The following is a 20311-nucleotide window of genomic DNA, read 5'->3' as shown; positions in this document are numbered from 1 at the left end:
GTACTTTAGCTAAAATTCCTTTATGATCAGAAATATATATTATAGTTTCTATGAGAAAAACAATATTGGATATGTCCACGAGTGTGGTATCCGCCTTACCGGCTATGAGCCACAGTTTTTTAACAGTTGATAAATGTCAATTAGTGCAAAAAATGCCGATGAATGTTCTTTTCACGTCTGTCAGTTCTCTCGTCAATTTTTTTTGCACATCCATATTTTATTAAGCAACATTTAGCCTTTTTTACTTTGATGCGGTTGGTACCTAACCAATTTATAAATAAGTTACGAACACGAGAGGATTCCTTTAATAGTAACTGGGTTACGAACTAAGAATGTTTATTTCCTTCTACGTAACTACGTTACGAAAAATTTGCTAGATATTAATTATCGTTCCTAACTTGGTTGCGTAAGAAGACCAAGGCCTCCAATCATTCATCATTTTGCTGGTTAAATTTAAATGCCTACTCATTTTATTATTTAAGAAGTAAAATACAAACTGTGCAGTAATAATATTTTGTAGATCAATAATTTTTAAATGAAATAAGTTTTTTTCTAACGACCGAACTGAAACATAAACATAGAAATTGTATTATCAGTCGAAATAACACTTAAAACAAAATTAATTTTATTTTTAACCGTTAATATAAATCAATGCCGTGATTAAATCATTTACCACAATAATTTAATTTAAGAAATATAAGTACCTACTTGAATTTTTATAATTCAATAAATATTTTTAAATTTTTGTAATACGTTATCCTTAAATTATGTTTAATTTATAACTCATTTACCTCTGAAGTGTATTAATACATTAATAATTATGTAAAATAAATTATTTTTATTGTGAAACTTGTTTTATTTGTCTTGTCTTGTAATTAATCATCTAAATAATTCGTTTACCAATTCAAGTTTTTAAAAAATATAAGAAAGTCTGGAACAGATTTTTCTCAAAAATGGACGGCAAAGTCGACGTTGCCGGTTAAAAAGTAGGTCGCGAAGTGCGTAGTTTATGGTCAGTCAAAAAATTAAAAAGTAATAATAGATTGTTAACCAAGGGACGAAAGGCACTCATTTCTGCCGAGGTATTTTGGCGCTCGAATGCAGTGAGAGCGCCAATAGTCCGAGGCAGAAATGATGCCTTTCACCCGAGTTAAACACTCTACTTTTCATTTCGAATACGAGGAAAGTAAAATGCATGTATTTTTTTTAAAACATGACTAAGTATACATTTTTATAGTATTTCTTGAGGGTACTTTCAATTAACAATTCAGACAAAAGTATCGTTATTTATGGAATGGAGAGTCAAATATCAAAATGAAAAATTTATTACAAATCCATTTAAACTCAAATTTCAATTGCGTATCGTAAAAAAATTAAAAAAGTCGTACTTCGAACGTAAAATGCTCTAGTGCAGACACGTATCATTTTCTGCGCACCTTTTAGAACAACAATGACCCTCTTTCAGAGCATGAGAAATGAAAAAAACATTGCAGTCTCGATTTCGGGACTGCAATGTTGCATACAAATTCCATTATTTGTCGAGTTCCAAACTTTTTAAAAGTTGAAGTGGCCATATCAAATGAAGGCATAGGTCCATTAAACAGCCAAACAGATGATCAGTACTTATTATTACAATGTTGGTACCGCGACTATTTTGGTGTCTCAAATAGGTTGGCGTATTTTCAGCAGAAAAATACACTTCTATTTTTAATTAAAAAAATAAAAAGGCGGCAAAGCAAATCTTTTTACTTTTTCCTGTGAAAATATATACATAAGAACGTTGCTTCTGTAAAATATTTCTATTATATTTGCATTTATTGCGCCATTTTTGAGAAAAGCACTATATATGACTCGGCTGGAAGGCTACTTGCTGTCTTCGGATTCAATTAAACGGACTCCCAAGGTCGTCCGTTTAAAACTAATCCTCAGCCAGCAAGTAGCTACTTCCGAGCCTCGACAATAATGTACTATTATGTATCACGTTTTGATATCCAATCATTACTTTTACACTACACTGGTACATAAAAATGTCCAAAAAGAACAAAAAGCGCGTTTACAAAATAACTTTATCAACACTTAGACTGATTACACGAAAATTCTAGCAACACCGAGCAAAGCGAGGAGCGGTGTGACGGTAACCAAGATGGCGGCGCTTCGTAACGGTGCACATTCCTTCTCCAGCCACGCGTAGTCTTCCGTCAGCCCGCGCTCCAGGAGCTCGGGGCCCAAGGTTGCTAGCACGCGAGCGTGGTACTCGTTTATGTATTTAATCTGAAAGATGTGAAAGTATATTCATTCCACACCTTATAGATGGATGGATAGTATGATTTTTCTCAAAAGATTTTTACGCCTAAGACACGATCTGACTGATCTGATTCTGATTTAGTCTGATTTTTACGATCTGTTAAACAAAAGCCATTGTTTCTTTTGTGCGAGGGGTTAGCTCCCGTATTACCACCTCAATGTAGGCGAGCGCTCATATTATTATCTATTTGCACCTTAAAACCAATACGATACAGCAGCTTTTTAAACGACATTGTTGCTTTGCCACGCGCTCAAAACGGGAGTTGACCGCTCGCTTAAAAGAAATAATGGCTTTTGTTTAACAGATTAGTGTCTTAGGCGTAAAAATCATTTGAGAAAATTCATAACGAATTAGTAGTTGAATTTGAAATCAATTGTGTAGGAAATATTATTTTGTTTTGAAATCAAATGCGAGCGCTATGGGTAGGACCGAGGGTCTTAGGATTTATACCTATAAGGGCCACTTGCACCATTCCACTAACCCGGGGTTAACCTGGAGTTACCATGGTTACCAGTACAATTTGACACTGTGTTAACGGTTAACCGCTTAATCCCGGGTTAGTGGGATGGTGCAAGAGGCGCTAAGAGATAGGCGTAGTTACAGAGTGAGCCTCCATACCTGCAATGTGGTGTTATTTATTACTAGCTTTTGCCCGCGACTTCGTCTGCGCGGACTTAGTAACAGCAGCTAAAGTAAGTATACCGCCTGGAAAAATTCTCATAGCAATCTAACTTTGAGTATATTATGCACACAAATTAGCAGGCACCTCGTTAATTATCTCAATTCCACCCCGCTTTTTACTTTCTTAAGGGATGATTTTCGGGATAAAAACTATCCTATGTCCTTCTCAGGGACTCAACCTATCTCTATGCCAAATTTCATCTAAATCGGTTCAGCGGTTTAAGCGTGAAGAGGGAACACACAGACAGACAGACTTTCGCATTTATAATATTAGTATGGATACGCACAAAGCGAACTAAAACGCAGGTTTATTTTCCCCTGCAAGTTACGCCAGTATGCTGACGTCGAGACAGCCTGCAGGTCTGGTAACGTGCGGCGCTAGAGATCGTGTAGAAGCCGAGACGCGACCTTTGAAGTTACTTGAGTTACTTCACTCCTCCCTGCGCGATGTTATGTCCCATACGACCTTACTTCAGTCCTCCAGAACACTGGGAGGTCTAGTAGTTGTTACCTCAAAGTCCTGCAGAATGCTGACATCCAGACAGGAGGTCTGGTGCGGCGCCAATGAGATCGTGTAGAAGCCGAGAGCGCCGCGACCTTCAAAGTCACCTACCAAGCCTTCCGCCTGCAAAAAAGTAAGACTGTTTTTGACTACGCTATTTCTAGGGCCCTGTTTCTCGTGCATCCTGCCGCTCCTTGCCCATTTTGTAGATACTCCCTAAGTGCCATTTTCACGGCTCTATAGGGCCCAAGAAATAGTGAAGTCGAAAACAGTTTTAGCCAATGTTTCTTAACCTTTTAAACGCCAAGAACAATACACTACAATCATTTATTTGTCAGCCAGCAGTTACACTGGCATTGGGTGGCAGCAGTTACCTGACACTGGCATTGGGTGCATTGGCAAGTAAATTGGTGCGCGCGGTCGGCGGGCGCGCGTAGTTACGCTATTTGATAAAACGATGGAAAAATATATGGATAGTACTTATATATATTGTGATTTCTGACACAATTTAATAATTAATAAATAAATGAAAAAAAAAACCGGACGAGTTCGAGTCGGACTCGCCCACGGGTCGGGTTCCGTACTTTTTAGTGTTCTAAGTGTTGTAGAAATACATCTGTGAAAATTTCAACTGTCTAGCTCACGGTTCATTCATACAGCCTGGTGTCAGACAGACGGACAGTGGAGTCTTAGTAATAGGGTCCCATTTAACCCTTTGGGTACACCCTAAAAATGAAAAATGTACGATTCAAGAAACTTACAAAAATGTGGTCGGAGTCTTTCGTCATCTCAATGACCTCCACCAGGTCCTCGTGACGGATACCGTATTCATCTACCTCGTAGTAGCCGGGCTCTGTCGACAAAATATTTGGAAATCTGTACGATTACTTTAATTTTTTCGTCGCTATTGACTTGATATGAAGGGCCCACCACACTCATGCGCGAATGCGCTCTGGGCCTCTAGGGCACGTCCCATTCAAGAAGTGCCCCACGTGTGCCCCTGTTTCTTACCATCGCTGAAGATCATGCCCGGGAAAATGCCCGGGTCTGTAACAATGAGGGCAGAGCCGATGCCCCCGGGGCCCTCGTGCACGTTCAAGAAGTGCCCCACTCCATGCCCCGTGCCGTGGTTGTAGTTTAGACCCACGTCCCATAGGGCTTTGCGGGCGAGGGTATCTAGAATGTTGCCCTGGGGGAAAATAGTGCAATTACTGTAAGTACAATCGATCCGATTCGATCGATCTTTCAATCCGGAGGTCGCGGGTTCAAACCCCGGCTCGTACCAATGAGTTTTTCGGAACTTATATACGAAATATCATTTGATATTTACCAGTCGCTTTTCGGTGAAGGAAAACATCGTGAGGAAACCGGACTGATCCTAACAAGGCCTAGTTCCCCCTCTGGGTTGAAAGGTCAGATGGCAGTCGCTTTCGTAAAAACTAGTGCCTACGTCGATTCTTAGGATTAGTTGTCAAGCGGACCCCAGGCTCCCAGGAGCCGTGGTATAATGCCGGGATAACGCGAGGAAGAAGAAGACTGTAAGTACAATCGATTGCTACAGAGTCAAATTAAGGCCCCGTAGATTCGTGTTCTCTCAATCGTTGAGCGAGATGGATGTGCGTGCTCGGGTCTGCGGCTGTCGTGGTTTTGAGTTTCAATTTATTGTAAGTTTTAACAAAATTACGCATTTTTAGAAGCAATTTTCATATTTTTAAGTTTTGTGCATAATTTGTTACAAATGTTTAAAGTGCGTTTTAGACCTAAGTATGTTCGTGATGTTTTTCTATCGAGTGTAAGTGTAAAAGTATGGATTAATTCGAATCGATGGAGTCACTAGAGAAAATCAAGATTGCAAATTAATTTTCCGGCAACCGTATTGTGATCTAAAAAAGCGGTACCGTTTCAAAAACTCCGTTATCTGAACCTTAGGCACCTTAATACACAAGGGACAAAAGGCATCTGCATCTTCTCAAATGATTTTTACGCCTTAGACGGTAATCTGTTAAATAATAATATAATTTCTTTATTCAGATTTCTATGATCCATTGGTTAGGTACATAATTACTTAAAATCTATTGTTAATGTTTGTAAAAAATTTATAACAAGTACATTAAATTAAAATAATTAAATTAAAAATATAAACTTTGACAAAATCAGCTACCCATGACCATTAAATTGTTAAGATTAAACAAATGCCATTGTTTCTTTTGTGCGAGCGGTCGGCCATTGTGTGCTATTGTGTCTGACAATGGCACGGCACCGTAGTACGCGCTCAGACACAATGGCACACAATTTATTTATTTATTTATTGAAAACACATTTACATGACATTACAGTATAAAACTAATGCGCCTTGAAAGTTAATTACATTTAAATTACAACTAGTACTATGGTATATTTACTACAGTTGAGCACCTATCATCCATCCTCTCACAAAACCTCAGACATTCACTGCACACAGCCGTCCATCGCCACGCAAACATATCGCAGTCAGTAGCTGATGTCAGGAGCGCATTCAATAGTGTGAGAGCACGAAGAAGTGGCGAGTTCTTACGCGACACAGTGCGAGCCGCCGGCACTGCCAATAAGTCGCGACCACAATGGCCGACCGATCACAAAAAAGAAACAATGGCTTTTGTTTAACAGATTACCGTCTTAGACGTAAAATTTCGAGAATATTTATACTATACCAATGGTATCTGTTCATAAAAGTGTAGAACAATACGAGCAGCGGCGTTTAGAACACCTGCCGGCCTAGCCAAGGTGACAATCGCTATCGCTTCGACAACGAAACGCTTTGTGTCTCTCTATCACTCTTCCATATTAGTGCGACAATGACAGTCGCGGCCTGGATGCTAAGCGCCATCTCCGTAAGACGCGGCCAAAGCCTTCGTACACCTACACCTACAACTGAGCCGGCCATCAGCTCCATTGCGTACCATGCAATCGTATCTTCAAAACCAAGTTTGGCTTCGCAAGCCACATTAGAGCGTTCCATGTTCCCGATTAACAGTTGGAGGAGTCTCTGTCGTCGGACACGGCGAGGAGGACTATATATATCTGTATAAACGACTCACAAAGAATGCCCGATTCGAGAGTTCCAAAAATTATGACAAGGTGGACGCCACAACAGAAAAGACCTAGTGGTAAGCCTAAGAAAAGATGGCTGGACTGCGTGGAAGATCTTAGGAGGATGAGGAAATATACCAGCTGGAGAAAGGTTGCCAAGGATCGCGACAACTGGAGGAAGATAGTGGAGGAGGCCAAGACCCACAAAGAGTTGTAGCGCCATCATCATCATAAGAAGTAAGTAAACTAGACTCACAGTGATACCCCTAGGAAACACGGCGGTGCCCATCAGAATCTGTCCTTTCAGCACGCGTGTGAATGTAAGCTTCTGCATATCGGTGGGGGTGCCCATGTGCCGAGTGCGGGTGATGTCTGTCGTTCCGTCTCTGTGAACATTAAGTAGGTAGTAGGTAGTCGTCAGTCATCGCCTCCCGGGCGAAAACTCGTATAGCGGTTAACGGCTATGTATGATGAACCCTCGTGAATGTCAGCTGCCGCTCCGTTGGTGGGTTGAGGAATGGCAGCCATCGAAACGCGTAACACGGTCTTTCCACCGCGATACAACAGGCTGACGATTTGTTTTATTAACAATAGCATCTAAACTATCATCTGACAAAGTATCAAACGGGAGGCGATGACGCCGATGACTGAAAATATTTTTTTGTTTATTCACAATAGCATCTAAACTACCATCTGACAAAGTATCAAGCGGGAGGCGATGACAATTTTTTTTTATAGACTATTTGCTGCCATTCCTCAACCCACCAACGGAGCGGCAGCTGACGTTCACGAGGGTTCATCATACATAGCCGTTAACGACTATAAGAGTTTTCGCCCGGGAGGCGATTGGTCATGGAAATCTCTTCCTGGCCCGCGGTCTATATGTATTATGGGTCAGTTTCGGAAATTGCATTATTTTGTATTCTGCCATATTTGTATTTTGATCCTTACTTGTATTGTCCCCCTGAATCAACCAACAACATGTCTTCTTTAGTGATGACCCTCTGCGGTCCGTCCGGGTCAGCCTTATAATGTATGATGGCTCCATTTTCGCCCGCGCCAGCGATGGTAGCAAATGAGGCTCCCATGAACTCTTTCTCTTCGCTAAACGAAAAAAAAGAAAAGCACTTAAATAACTCTTACTAATAGTATATGGAGCATTCCATCGTTACGTAAGGGACATTCGGACCCATTTTTTCGACTTTCTGGTTCTTTTTTGGCTTGCCTTTTTATAGTGTTATATTGGTATCATCTTAAAGCTGCTTGTTTTCTTAATAAACTGATTAATTTACTTTTACTATAATACGCAAGTTGACAAAGTTATTCGGAATTAAAGCAAATATTTCGTAAGGGATTCGCATGCAAAATACGCCAAAACTTTGTCCTATACGTAGACATTGCATAAATTTATAAAGAATTTTGTTTAAAAAAACGAGATGAAAAACTTACCGTTTTCATGGAATGCCCCATTACCATATTGTAAAACGAGAGCGTAAAGAAATCCTTTTTAAGGCTGTTTATGCAAACTAGGTAGGTAAACTATTAATTATGTCACCATTTATCACCAAAACGGCTAGACTGACTTAATACAAATATAAAAGGACTTAGAAGCGGCTTTTTAGGGTTCCGTACCCAAAGGGTAAAACGGGACCCGATTACTAAGACTCCGCTGTCTAGACCGTCTGTCACCAGGCTATATCTCATGAACCGTGATAGACATTTGAAATTTTCACAGATGATATATTTCTATTGCCGCTATAACAACAAATACTAAAAACAGAATAAAATAAATATTTAAGTGGGGCTCCCATACAACAAACGTGATTTTATGCCGTTTTTTGCATAATGGTACGGAACCCTTCGTGCGCGAGTCCGGCTCGCACTTGGCCGGTTTTTTTCCATGATCATCCGAGAGCTATCGAATCGGACAATGTGAGAACCAGTGAAAACGCTGTGACGCTTACAATGACTATTATTTTTCAGGACGCTTTCTGCTCGGAGGGAAAGAGTAAGGTATATGTTGTGTCCCTATCCCTCTTAGCAGCAAAATAGCAAAGGAAACTCACCCTCGCAGCTCTAGCAGTTTGTTCCCAACGTCGACCTCGGTGACGTTGACGCCCGCGTCAACTTGCTCGTGTATCCAGCGAAGGAAACGTACCACCGCTACGCCGTCTTTGACGTGGGCTGAACGGAACCCCTGCAATATACCTATGACATTTTCTGCGGGGATTTTTTCAACTTAAACCTTAATCTGTTAAACAAAAGGCTAATGGGGCATTTTCTATGAAAAGGGACATTATTGTCGATGGCGCTTACGCCGCACAGCGTCGCGCGGCATTGTATTTATATCATAGGATCGTTAATAATGGCGTAAGCGCCATCGACAATAAGGTCCCTTTTTATAGAAAATACCACATATTGTTTCTTTTGTGCCCAGCGATATCTACCGAATTCGTCATTAGTGAAAAGGATCAAGCCCGTTTAAAAAGACATTTTATCAATCTACTTATTTGGTTCAAATCAAAGAGAATTAAGTAGACATAGAGTGCTCACTCCATACATCACTACATATAAAATGTGACTTTCCATCTCAGAAGGGTACTTATGCTTCGAATGTAATGACCTTATCTAAAATTCCAACATAAATTCTTATAGAAAGCTTCTTATTGCACATGAAGAATAAGGACCCTTCTCTGATGGAAAGCCACAAATGTTACCTTCAGTTCCACTTCGTTCTTGACCGTCTTCATCAGAGCCACAGGGGAGACCGTTGATAGTGTTGAAACTGTACCTTCCTAAAATGAAAAGAAACTATGAATCATCATTCGCTTGCCCTTGTCCCATTCACTTGGGGTCGGCGCAGCATGTCTTTTTCTTCCATACCTCTCTGTCACCCGTCATCTCGTCATTCACTTGCGTTCGTTCCATATCATCTCTCACACAGTCCATTCACCTTTTCCTCGGTTTTCCTCTCCTCGTACCTCCCTCCACATTCATTCTTAATACCTTTCTCGTCACATGACTTTCATCCCTCCGCATCACATGCCCGTACCACGCAAAGAAACTATGAATAAATAAATAATTAAGTTGTTAAGATTAGTAGTTCGCCCCGCACTTAAAACTCGCGGTTCGCCAAAACGTTAGATCAATTGAATGCACCTACCTAGTCGGCAAAGGATCGGAAACCGCGTGCGATTTATTGTAAGGTCTGTGGAGCCCTTAACTGATAGATTTAAGCAAAGATAGATATAACTCCGTAATAGATGGATACAGTCTAAGAGAAAAACGTGCCTCGAAAATCACGAAAATTTGATTCTCGATCAGATGGCGCCTACTCTCGTATAGAGGGCGTTGACGGTTTCGTTTGTTATTTAACAATTTTAACGCATATTCAGTGAAAGAACATGGGTCAAAATCATAAAAATAAATAATGCAAATAAAAAAAATCATTTATCCATATTTAAATACATTATATCGTATTTTTATAAATCTTCATTTTTAGGTTTAAAGTGTGTCGATAGATGGCAGTGAATTTACTGTGGTTACAAAATTTACTATGACAGTACCGCTCTATCCTATTATATCCTCTTTGCTAAAATATAATGCCTTCATCTCTGTGTATGGATACAGTCTAAGCAAGGAAAAAACGTGCCTTGAAAATCAAAAAAATTTGATTATCGATCAGATGGCGCCACTACCTTTGGCCTACTCTCGGATAGATGGTGTTGACGGTTTCGTTTGTTATTTAACAATTTTAACGCATATCAGTGAAAAAACATGGGTCAAAATAATATAAAAATAATTAATGCAAATATTGCAAATAAAAAAAATCATTTATCCATATATAAATACATTTTTTGATATTTTTATTTTTTGTTTTAATCGTATGTCGATAGATGGCAGTGAATTTACTGTGGCTTCAAAATTTACTATGATAGTACCGCTCTATCATATTTTATCCTCTTAGGATATTGTTGCCGACGAGTACCGAGCGCCGCTCGGGGTGAGGGCGCGCGGGGCGGGGATGACCCCACCAACGAGATCCGATTGCGAGTCATACCGAACGGACGTTAATTTGCTAATTATTTGTCTTTTTCTCTAATATTCCTTATATGTACTGTGTAGTGTTCTATATAGTTTAAATAAATAGTATAGTGCATTATTTGACCATTTTTATTGGAAAAAACCACTAAGAACTACGACAGATATACTTAACATAAATTTGATTTTAAGATTTAAGAGAAATAATTTACTTACAACTTCAGCGGCTAAATGAATGGCGTGGCTTCCATCTTGCGACAGCCAAATAGTGGGAGTGCTGCCCTCTGGTACAGTGTCCTAAAAATAAAAACATAAATTCCATCATACAATTGCTTTCCTTACGTTCCTGACATCAAATTCTATTTTCTGCAGATGAAATATTAGTTATTCTGAGCAAATATAGGAATAGGCACAATAGGGGCGATGCGCTTTGGAGGATCTGCCACCTAGTGGCCTAAACCGTAAACTTAAACTTGACAATGACACTTCATTCTAATAAACAGATGCTGTCCCCTAGTCCCCTCCAGCTTCCGAATTCTTGTAGGTACATATAGTATTTTTCAAAATTCATTGAAGGGTACAGTGACAGGTATCATCTCCATACAATTAACCTAAAAACGCTAAATCTCCCAAAATTGTATTGAGATATTATGACACCTATCACCGTAACACGTAGTGCTTATGAAAATTTCATAAAAATAGAAATTCGGGGTTTGTTTTATAAAAAAAATTCCTGATAAGCACATACCGGCAATTCCCTCAAAAAGCTGAAAATCTCGCTGTAAGGGCGCGCTGCCACAGTGGTGCCCTCTGCCGCCAGAAACGATGACACGTTGGCGGGCAGCTCGCCGTCGCCCCAGAACAGGATTATGTTTTCTGTGGTCTGCAAACATTTGGCATAGGCTTTAATAGAAAAAAAATTAGTACAAAATACAAAAAATACAACAACACATTGTACATACCACAAAAGGGCACTAGATATATTCATATAGTTGGTCAAGCAAATCTGTTCAGTAGAAAAAGGCGCGAAATTCAAATTTTCTATGGGACAATATCCCTTCGCGCCTACATTTTTTAAATTTGCCGCCTTTTTCTACTATCTATATATACTTATATCGTATTGTGGCTCTCCACACTCTGTTGCTTGCCAAGGTATGTGCGTAACCGCTGACCGTAAATAAAATAAACTCACCACGTCCACTCTCAGCACGAGATAAGCGAAGAACACTGGGTTGTGGATGATGTCCGAGCCGCGAAGGTTCAGCGTGTCTGAAAGAAATTAACCTTTTTGTGTTAAATAATACTTTTTAGGGTTCCGTACCTCAAAAGGAAAAAAACGGAACCCTTATAGGATCACTTTGTTGTCCGTCCGTCCGTCTGTCCGACTGGCAAGACCCTTTGGCCTCATTATCACGAGCGCTTTTTCAACGCGCGTTAAAAAAGCGTTTAAATGACACAAATGGAAACATGTGTATTTATTCACACGATGGCGGGACCGCTTTTTATCGAGCGTTGTTGGATTTTCAACTTTAAGCCTTGGTCTTTAAATCGAATTTAGCGTTCGGGCAGATTTAAGCGCTTTTTTAACGCGCGTTGAAAAAGCGCTCGTGAGAATGAGGCCTTTATCTCGGGAACGCGTGGATGTATCGAGATGAAATTAAAACCATAGACTCATGGCTACAGTCCCTTAGAGCCTTAGGGTGCCTCCCTAAAGGCCCGCATGGGGAAAATATTTGCTGTTTTTGTGTGAGGTCTTGCATATGGTAGCTCAGATGGCAGAGCAATGGGCCAGCGATCGAGTGTCGTAAGTTCAAGTGTCGCTCAAGTCAGTAAATATTACCAATTTTAAATTTATTTGTATTAAATACAATTAAATACAATACAATTTGTGTTAAACTCACAAGCGATGTCATCTAAAGCGGTGAGTACGAGCGCCGTTGCGCCTCGCGCTGAGATCTGCTCTAACAGTTCTGCGATCTTCTCGTTTGATGGCTTTCCTGAAAAGGAAATATACATTTAGCACAAATTGTTAAAACAACCGGCAAAGTGCGAGTCGGACTCGCGCACCGAGGGTTCCGTACTTTTTAGTATTTGTTGTTATAGCGGCAACAGAAACACATCATCTGTGAAAATTTCAACTGCCTAGCTATCACGGTTTATGAGATACAGCCTGGTGACAGACAGACAGACGGACAGACGGACAACGGAGTCTTAGTAATAGGGTCCCGTTTATACCCTTTGGGTACGGAACCCTAAAAAATGGATAAAGAGATCCGGGTGAAATGGAATTTAAATTCAAAGTACTTGTGCTGGGGCGGAGGTTCGCTGCTCACACTACCCTGTCTGATGGTCAGGATTCTGTTACTAAGTCAATAAGCGCCACTTGCACCATCCCACTAACCCTGGGTTAGCCGGTTAAACCTGTAAACCATGGTTACAAGTACAATTTGACACTGGGTTATCTATAGTATTTAATACCTTATGCACTAAAAAGCAAATTGATTTAAAAAGAAGTATGAGATGTGAAAATGATAATTTACCAGTGAATTCAACAGGTAAGCCTAATACTTCATTAGGGCGCGCGGGAGCCAGCTTGCCTACATACTCGCTTGTCCACTAGGTTGCCTGGCTAGTAACTCGCCAGGACAGTAACCTACCTGTGAACTCGACCGGCAGACCGAACACTGCGTTATTAGGGCGCGCGGGGGCCGGCTCGCCTACATTCTCTCGCGCCTTGTCCACCAGGTTATCTTCTATTGCTTGTAGCTGGATGCCAGATGGGGTTAAGGCGTTCTAAATAAATAAAAAAAAACAAAATCTAATTAAGTAAAAGATATACGAGTAAACATTAATAAAAAAAAACAACAATGACAACGGTACAACGGAAGAACAGATTTGAAAACATATCCTCGTAAGGTCCACCATACAAAGTTTCCCTATTTTTAATTTGACCCTTGTTGTATAGAAGATTAGGGTGACTTTCGTTTGTTTTAGAAAACATTGAAACAAAAGAAATGCTACTTAATTCAGTTAGTGTAAGGTTCAAATTAGATTGAAACAGAGTGTACATTGTAATACACATTGGGCCTTACGAGGATATAGAACCACCGCTGTAAAACCTGCCTCTAAGAGGCAAAGGCAGGAAATTAGAAAGGAACAAAACTATCGGTGCGCCGCGCGAAACTTAGGTACGACGGAAAATTTCGCGATCGCGCGGGTTTTGACGTTTTCCCTCAATATCTCTAAAAGTATACATACTTCTAAAATTTTGCTAGTAAAAATTATACTGCTATGGCTGCATACCATAGCAACGATATATAGAAAATAAATGAAAATTAGACATGCTTTCGTGATTTTTTTCCATCGAGCCGGCTTTAACATACGCGGTGGCTAAACATAAGTGCATTCTCGTGGTCAGGAAGGTTTTAGGATTATACTGAGCAACTTTTACTATGGGACCAATCCCGAAACCAATCGCGAAAAAACATTTGGCTGTTTCAAACATTTTGGCTGGTCCATTTTCTATGGGAGGGTACATATTTTTCGCTATTTCGTGGTTGGTCCCATAGTAAAAGTTGCTCAGTATAATCCCAAAACCTCCCTGGCAACGGGAATGCACTTATTTTTTAGCCACCCTGCATATATAGCTTTAAGGTTTAGCACAGACAGGATAGACTCTGTCCTCGCAAATATAGTTAATTTCCAAGTGAATTTTTTTAAGGGAATTTCCCGTGATTAACTACGTATTCGAACGATAGAGAGGCAGATAACGAAATTGCGATTTTCGAGTATGTACCCGTAACACCACCGCCGTCCTAAGTGGTGCTGGTGGGGTCCACCCCCACCACATCTTCTGAGATCAAGTTGCTGATCAGCCACGCTTGGATCGTCAAGTGCCTGTGATGATATTACAATAGTCTCCCCTATGTGTATGTACCTGTAACGCCACCCACGCCGTCCTGGTGTAAGTGGTGGGGTCCACCCCCACCACATCTTCTGAGGTCAAGTTGCTGACCAGCCACGCTTGGATCGTCAAGTGCCTGTGATGATATTACAATAGTCTCCCCTATGTGTATGTACCTGTAACGCCACCCACGCCGTCCTAGTGTAAGTGGTGGGGTCCACCCCCACCACATCTTCTGAGGTCAAGTTGCTGACCAGCCACGCTTGGATCGTCAAGTGCCTGTGATGATATTACAATAGTCTCCCCTATGTGTAGGTACCTGTAACGCCACCCACGCCGTCCTGGTGTAAGTGGTCGGGTCCACCCCCACCACATCTTCTGAGGTCAAGTTGCTGACCAGCCACGCTTGGATCGTCAAGTACCTGTGATGATATTACAATAGTCTCCCCTATGTGTAGGTACCTGTATCGCCACCCACGCCGTCCTGGTGTAAGTGGTGGGGTCCACCCCCACCACATCTTCTGAGGTCAAGTTGCTGACCAGCCACGCTTGGATCGTCAAGTGCCTGTGATGATATTACAATAGTCTCCCCTATGTGTATGTACCTGTAACGCCACCCACGCCGTCCTGGTGTAAGTGGTGGGGTCCACCCCCACCACATCTTCTGAGGTCAAGTTGCTGACCAGCCACGCTTGGATCGTCAAGTGCCTGTGATGATATTACAATAGTCTCCCCTATGTGTAGGTACCTGTAACGCCACCCACGCCGTCCTGGTGTAAGTGGTCGGGTCCACCCCCACCACATCTTCTGAGGTCAAGTTGCTGACCAGCCACGCTTGGATCGTCAAGTGCCTGTGATGATATTACAATAGTCTCCCCTATGTGTATGTACCTGTAACGCCACCCACGCCGTCCTGGTGTAAGTGGTGGGGTCCACCCCCACCACATCTTCTGAGGTCAAGTTGCTGACCAGCCACGCTTGGATCGTCAAGTGCCTGTGATGATATTACAATAGTCTCCCCTATGTGTAGGTACCTGTAACGCCACCCACGCCGTCCTGGTGTAAGTGGTCGGGTCCACCCCCACCACATCTTCTGAGGTCAAGTTGCTGGCCAACCACGCTTGGATCGTCAGGTCCTGGCCTGCAAAAGAGCCCTAAATGTTATAAATGAGCGCAGTTTTGTAGAAACCGTATTTTTTTGTTATGGGATTAAAATAAATATGTATAAATGAGTTTGGTCGCTGAAGTGATTTCATCACTACAGTTTCTGGTAAATTGAATCCTGGGCATAGCGAGGGTTTCAAATTCAAAGTTCCTTAAAGTTTAATAACAGCTCTACAATTTCTTTCTTAGTATACCGCTGACTTTTCCCGCTGTGCGTCTACCTGTCTCTATCCAACGTTACCTTATGACAGGTACGCACTGCCGTACCCAATGAGCCCTGTCTAAAAGCTTCGTCACATTGCAGCGCGGCGGCAGCTTGGCGCGACGTGCACGCTTCTCGCGCTTGAACGCAGCGCATCGCTGGCGCGGCGCTCCAATCGCAACAGGCTCACGCCCCGCTCTCTACACGCCAAGCTACCGCCGCGCTGCAGTGTGACGGCGCCTTGACATCACCTTGCCGCATGAGCGTCCACTGTGTGGTGTCTACTTGAATCTCGAACTGCGTGAAGTAACGCCCGTCGGTCCACACCAGGGCGTGGTCTTTTGTCACTACCGCGGTACCCGAGGAACCGGTTAGCCCGGAGAGCCATTCGCGGCGAGCGTCTGATGCCGCTATATACTGTGACTGAAAACGAAACAAGTGTTAGATATTTATTACATTATAGACGCTAGACACATCAGGGCAGTTACAAGATAACAATCGTTAATAGAAAACTGATAGAAAAAAGAAAGAAGAATAAATAATGTATAGAATTTGTCACGTGAGTTTTCGTAACAACTGTCATTCAGGTACATTGTTAGTGTTCCGTACCCAAAGGGTTAAAATAAAAACGGGACTCTATTACTAAGACTTCGCTGTCTGTCTATCGGTCTGTCTGTCCGTCTATCTATCTGTCTGTCTGTCCGTCTGTCTGTCACAAGGCTGTATCTCATGAATCGTGATAGCTAGACAGTTGAAGTTTTCACAGAAGATGTACTTATTGTTATTATAGCGGCAACAGCGCTATAATAACAAATACTAAACACAGAATAAAATAAATATTTAAGTGGGGCTCCCATACAACAAACGTGATTTTAACGGTACGGAACCCTTCGTGCGCGAGTCCAACTCGCACTTGGCCGGTTTTTGTCTTTGCGTTTGTCGATGTACGAGTACGAGGCCCCTGAAATGCTGATCTGTTTGTCTGAATATGTCGGCAACGCGCATGTAACAACTTAAAAAAAAAAACTTACATTGTGTGCGTCAGCCGTAGGTACGATGTAGGCATCCACGCTGTGTTCCTCCATAACCGCCCGCAGGGCTGCGATACGCTCGGCAGCGGTTAGGGCGCTCGAAGTACGCCCGGTGCCATCCTCAACTAAAATTTTTTTTTGAAATATCTTGTTACAAGTAATAAATTAGTATGTGACGAGATGATGCGGGAGATTGTTTTTAAGTAGCATAATTATTATTTACTTACACGGGACTTATTATTAAAAGCGTATAATTAAACTGTAAAATTACCTCCTACGTTTCGAAGACGACATTGTCCTCGTGGTTAGAGTTACATAAGCGTACGATCTCAGACATATCAGCGACGCGTTGGGCGGCGCGTCCAGCGTGTGTGCACTGAGGCGACGCCACCTCGCATATATGTAAGAGTGAACATTTTTATTCATTGGGGGCGCCGCGCCGGATTATTCTCTGCGAATATTTCTGCGGTTGCGTCTAATTCTTTTCATACATTTTGTATAAGTCGCCGCAATTAGACCGAAGACATATTTTTTTTAGAATGACCAGACAGACAACTCCCTGTTCGCCCCCATTCGAACGTCCTCGCATCAGTTTGCCCACTTGTAGAAGTAAAAATTGATTAAAAAGACATACTGTAGACCGCTTCATCAGGTTCCGCCCACTCGAAGTTGGACATGGTGCGCCCTGGCCGTAGGATGTGGCCCCATACCGCTTCTGCAGTTATACTGAAAAGACAGGTTGCCAACTAACATAATTTATTGCCTACTTTCTTAAATATTTTCAAAACTAATATTGACCATGAAACTTAAAAAATACATACATTTGAGATAGTATTTCCATGGTTCTCTATTATTTCCCATATAGTTTTAAGTCATAATGTATTATTTGTCCACATTTTTGTTAGTCATAATTAGGTTTTTCTCAGATACGCGTAACTTTTCAGGAACAAACCTTTTTTTTTACGTATTTCACCCCCGAGCTGCGAAGGCCCGTTGGGGATGGGGTGGGGTGGTATGTGGGACTCGCTCCTCCGGTGCTGCCTCTGTTACTCAGAGGGAGGGGAGGAGAATACCCACTAACTTCCCCTGCGGCGTTACCCTCTCTGCCGTTATTGGGGAGCATTGTGAGGTCACGAGTATTCTATCACGATGCTCCCCCGGTCATAGAACAAACCTAACCTAACCTAACCTATCTATAGGATAACCTGAGGAAATTCCTGAAAAGTTAGCCGTTTCAGAATTATGAATAATGTGACAATCATTACGTTATGACTCAATAATTATGTCAAACAAAGGGACCCTTATTCCCATACAATTTGCAGTCGGTTGCAGTCCGTCGGTATCGGCCCTTAAGTATAAGGTTATACCCGTATGTTTAGAAATCATTTATTTATGTTACATGTCCGTCTTTGGGTCACAGACTTATCTATTACATATACTCATAGGTGTACCAAATTTCAACTTTATTGATCACGTAGTTTCGGAGCAAATGGGCTGTGGCAGTCGGATAGACCGTTTTTCTTTTTATGGTTTAAAGAACTTTATTTCTCAAAGAAATTTACATTTCGCTTAATGAACAAAAAAAAAACATAAAGTACACAAGTAATAATATTTATCTTGACTAACTAGTAACTAAGGCAATCATTATATAGGTTCATGTACAATTGTACATGTATCTGCTACATAAGTTTAAGTGGGTAATCTGCAAAGCGTAAAAGTTAACTTAAAATACTTAGATAACCACTGTTGCTAATCACTTTGGCGCAAATGCTATGGTGTGTTAATTTTTAGGGTTCCGTACCCAAAGGGTAAAAACGGGACCCTATTACTAAGACTCCGCTGTCCGTCTGTCCTTCTGTCACCAGGCTGTATCTCATGAACCGTGATAGCTAGACAGTTGAAATTTTCACAGATGGTGTATTTCTGTTGCCCCTATAACAACAAATACTAAAAATATAATAAAATGAATATTTAAGGGGGCTCCCATACAACAAACGTGATTTTTTTGCCGTTTTTTGCGTAATGGTACGGAACCCTTCGTGCGCGAGTCCGACTCGCACTTGGCCGGTTTTTGAAGTACGGAACCATAAAAATAACAAAATATTTGGATTAAGTACTTACCAGAGCGTCAAAAGCGCTGCCCACCGCGCCATCGCACTAAATACTGTATCAATTAGCCATATCAGAGCTCCAATATTGCTAGATACTGCGGATTTAGATAACGGATTAAGTTATTGATTTCTATACTAGCTACAGTTTATGTCGCTACTTCTATAAGTGACATGATAAATTTTGAAACAACGAAAAACAGAAAAAAGTGCCTCGAATAGGATTTTAACTTGAGGCTTTGGGCTATAACCACGAAAATCGAAGTAAATTTCGAGCAAATATCTGTCACTACGCCTTAATTGAAGTAAACGAGAAAGATGCTCGGAATTTGCGAACTTCGGCGTTCCTAGTAGAGCCTCTGGGCTATAACCGCGAAAATCGAAGTTCGCAAATTGCGGGCATTTTTCTCTGTCACTCTAATTACGCCTGCATTGGAGTAAAAGAGAAAGATCCCCGCAATTTGCGAATTTCAGTTTTCGCGGTAGCCCCCTCTGAAGGGAGCAGCACATAAAACCTGTCCAGTGCATGACAACTGATATGATATGATATTTATTTTAATTTTTCTAGACCTTTAGTTAGATAATCTAGAATAGTAGAATTAGTAGAGCAAAAACTACATTTTCGCGCGCTACATGTGTGACATGTGTTCACAGGTTACTTTATTTTATTAGTGAACATATTGATTTTCTCTTGAAGCGAGTGCTCTCAACCAAACCAGAGTGTTTGTTGTGAAACGAAACTCGAGATAAGTTGAGTGCCAAGTTGTGTGCCCAAACTCTATTGAGTATTGTTGATTTATTATAGAATTCCTATAGTCAGCAATACTATTCGCTAAGCACCTTTGCATATACACTTCTATGCAAGAGGGGGGGGGGGGGGGGGGGGGGTTACTTTTCTGTGGTTCTATGGTAAATTATTTAACCATTATGGCATTATCAAAATCGTTATCTGCCTCTCTATCTAAAAGGCAAGAGGCATATTCGAGCGACAGAGAGGCAGATAACGATTTTGAGTTAACGATGTTGGCGGCATGGCCTCAAATTATTCAATTAATCCTCATTAAAATTGCAAGATTTAATTACAATGAAACAACAGGATGAGTACAAGTAAATGAAATGTACAGAAAATGGTCTTATTTATGACTATAATAATCTAATAACAGTAATCTGAATGTTTTAGATAATAATATAATACTAAGCTCATTTTGTAATGTAATCATAACAACGTGAACTTTCTCTGAACATCGAATCATTTTACAGAGCCATTAAAACATACGGCCGTTCTTTATTTTATTTTAGAATAT

At 41.2% G+C, this 20311-nt stretch overlaps 1 protein-coding gene across 1 annotated transcript; it reads right to left on the bottom strand.

Annotated features, from left to right (window-relative positions):
* Positions 1–2067: 2067 nt before the first annotated feature.
* Positions 2068–19051, bottom strand: LOC134753238 (xaa-Pro aminopeptidase ApepP-like). Its single transcript, XM_063689040.1, has 18 exons — positions 19021–19051; positions 17534–17625; positions 16900–17024; positions 16120–16291; positions 15537–15643; positions 13256–13391; positions 12500–12595; positions 11791–11867; positions 11347–11481; positions 10815–10895; positions 9275–9352; positions 8624–8754; positions 7509–7661; positions 6814–6943; positions 4500–4677; positions 4250–4341; positions 3498–3611; positions 2068–2271 (listed from the first exon to the last, which is right to left on the bottom strand). Exons 2-18 carry the CDS (start codon positions 17574–17576, stop codon positions 2086–2088), a joined length of 2034 nt encoding a protein of 677 aa, XP_063545110.1. The 5' UTR covers positions 17577–17625; positions 19021–19051; the 3' UTR covers positions 2068–2085.
* Between the last annotated feature and the right edge of the window lie 1260 nt (positions 19052–20311).

Source organism: Cydia strobilella, chromosome 26 (genome assembly GCF_947568885.1).
Source record: "Cydia strobilella chromosome 26, ilCydStro3.1, whole genome shotgun sequence".
Taxonomy (NCBI): domain Eukaryota; kingdom Metazoa; phylum Arthropoda; class Insecta; order Lepidoptera; family Tortricidae; genus Cydia; species Cydia strobilella.
The sequence above is the reverse complement of the archived record's forward strand: the minus strand, read 5'-3'. Positions and strand labels throughout refer to the sequence as shown.

What these genes read in the sequence shown, in the direction of transcription:
- LOC134753238 (XM_063689040.1), bottom strand. Translation starts at nt 17,576, where the DNA reads ATGTCCAACTTCGAGTGGGCGGAACCTGATGAAGCGGTCTACA. An exon ending in TCGTGCTGAGAGTGGACGTG is followed by an intron (nt 11,482 to 11,790) that starts GTGAGTTTATTT and finishes AAATGTTTGCAG; the next exon opens with ACCACAGAAAACATAATCCT. An exon ending in AGAACGAAGTGGAACTGAAG is followed by an intron (nt 8,755 to 9,274) that starts GTAACATTTGTG and finishes GGTATATTGCAG; the next exon opens with GGGTTCCGTTCAGCCCACGT.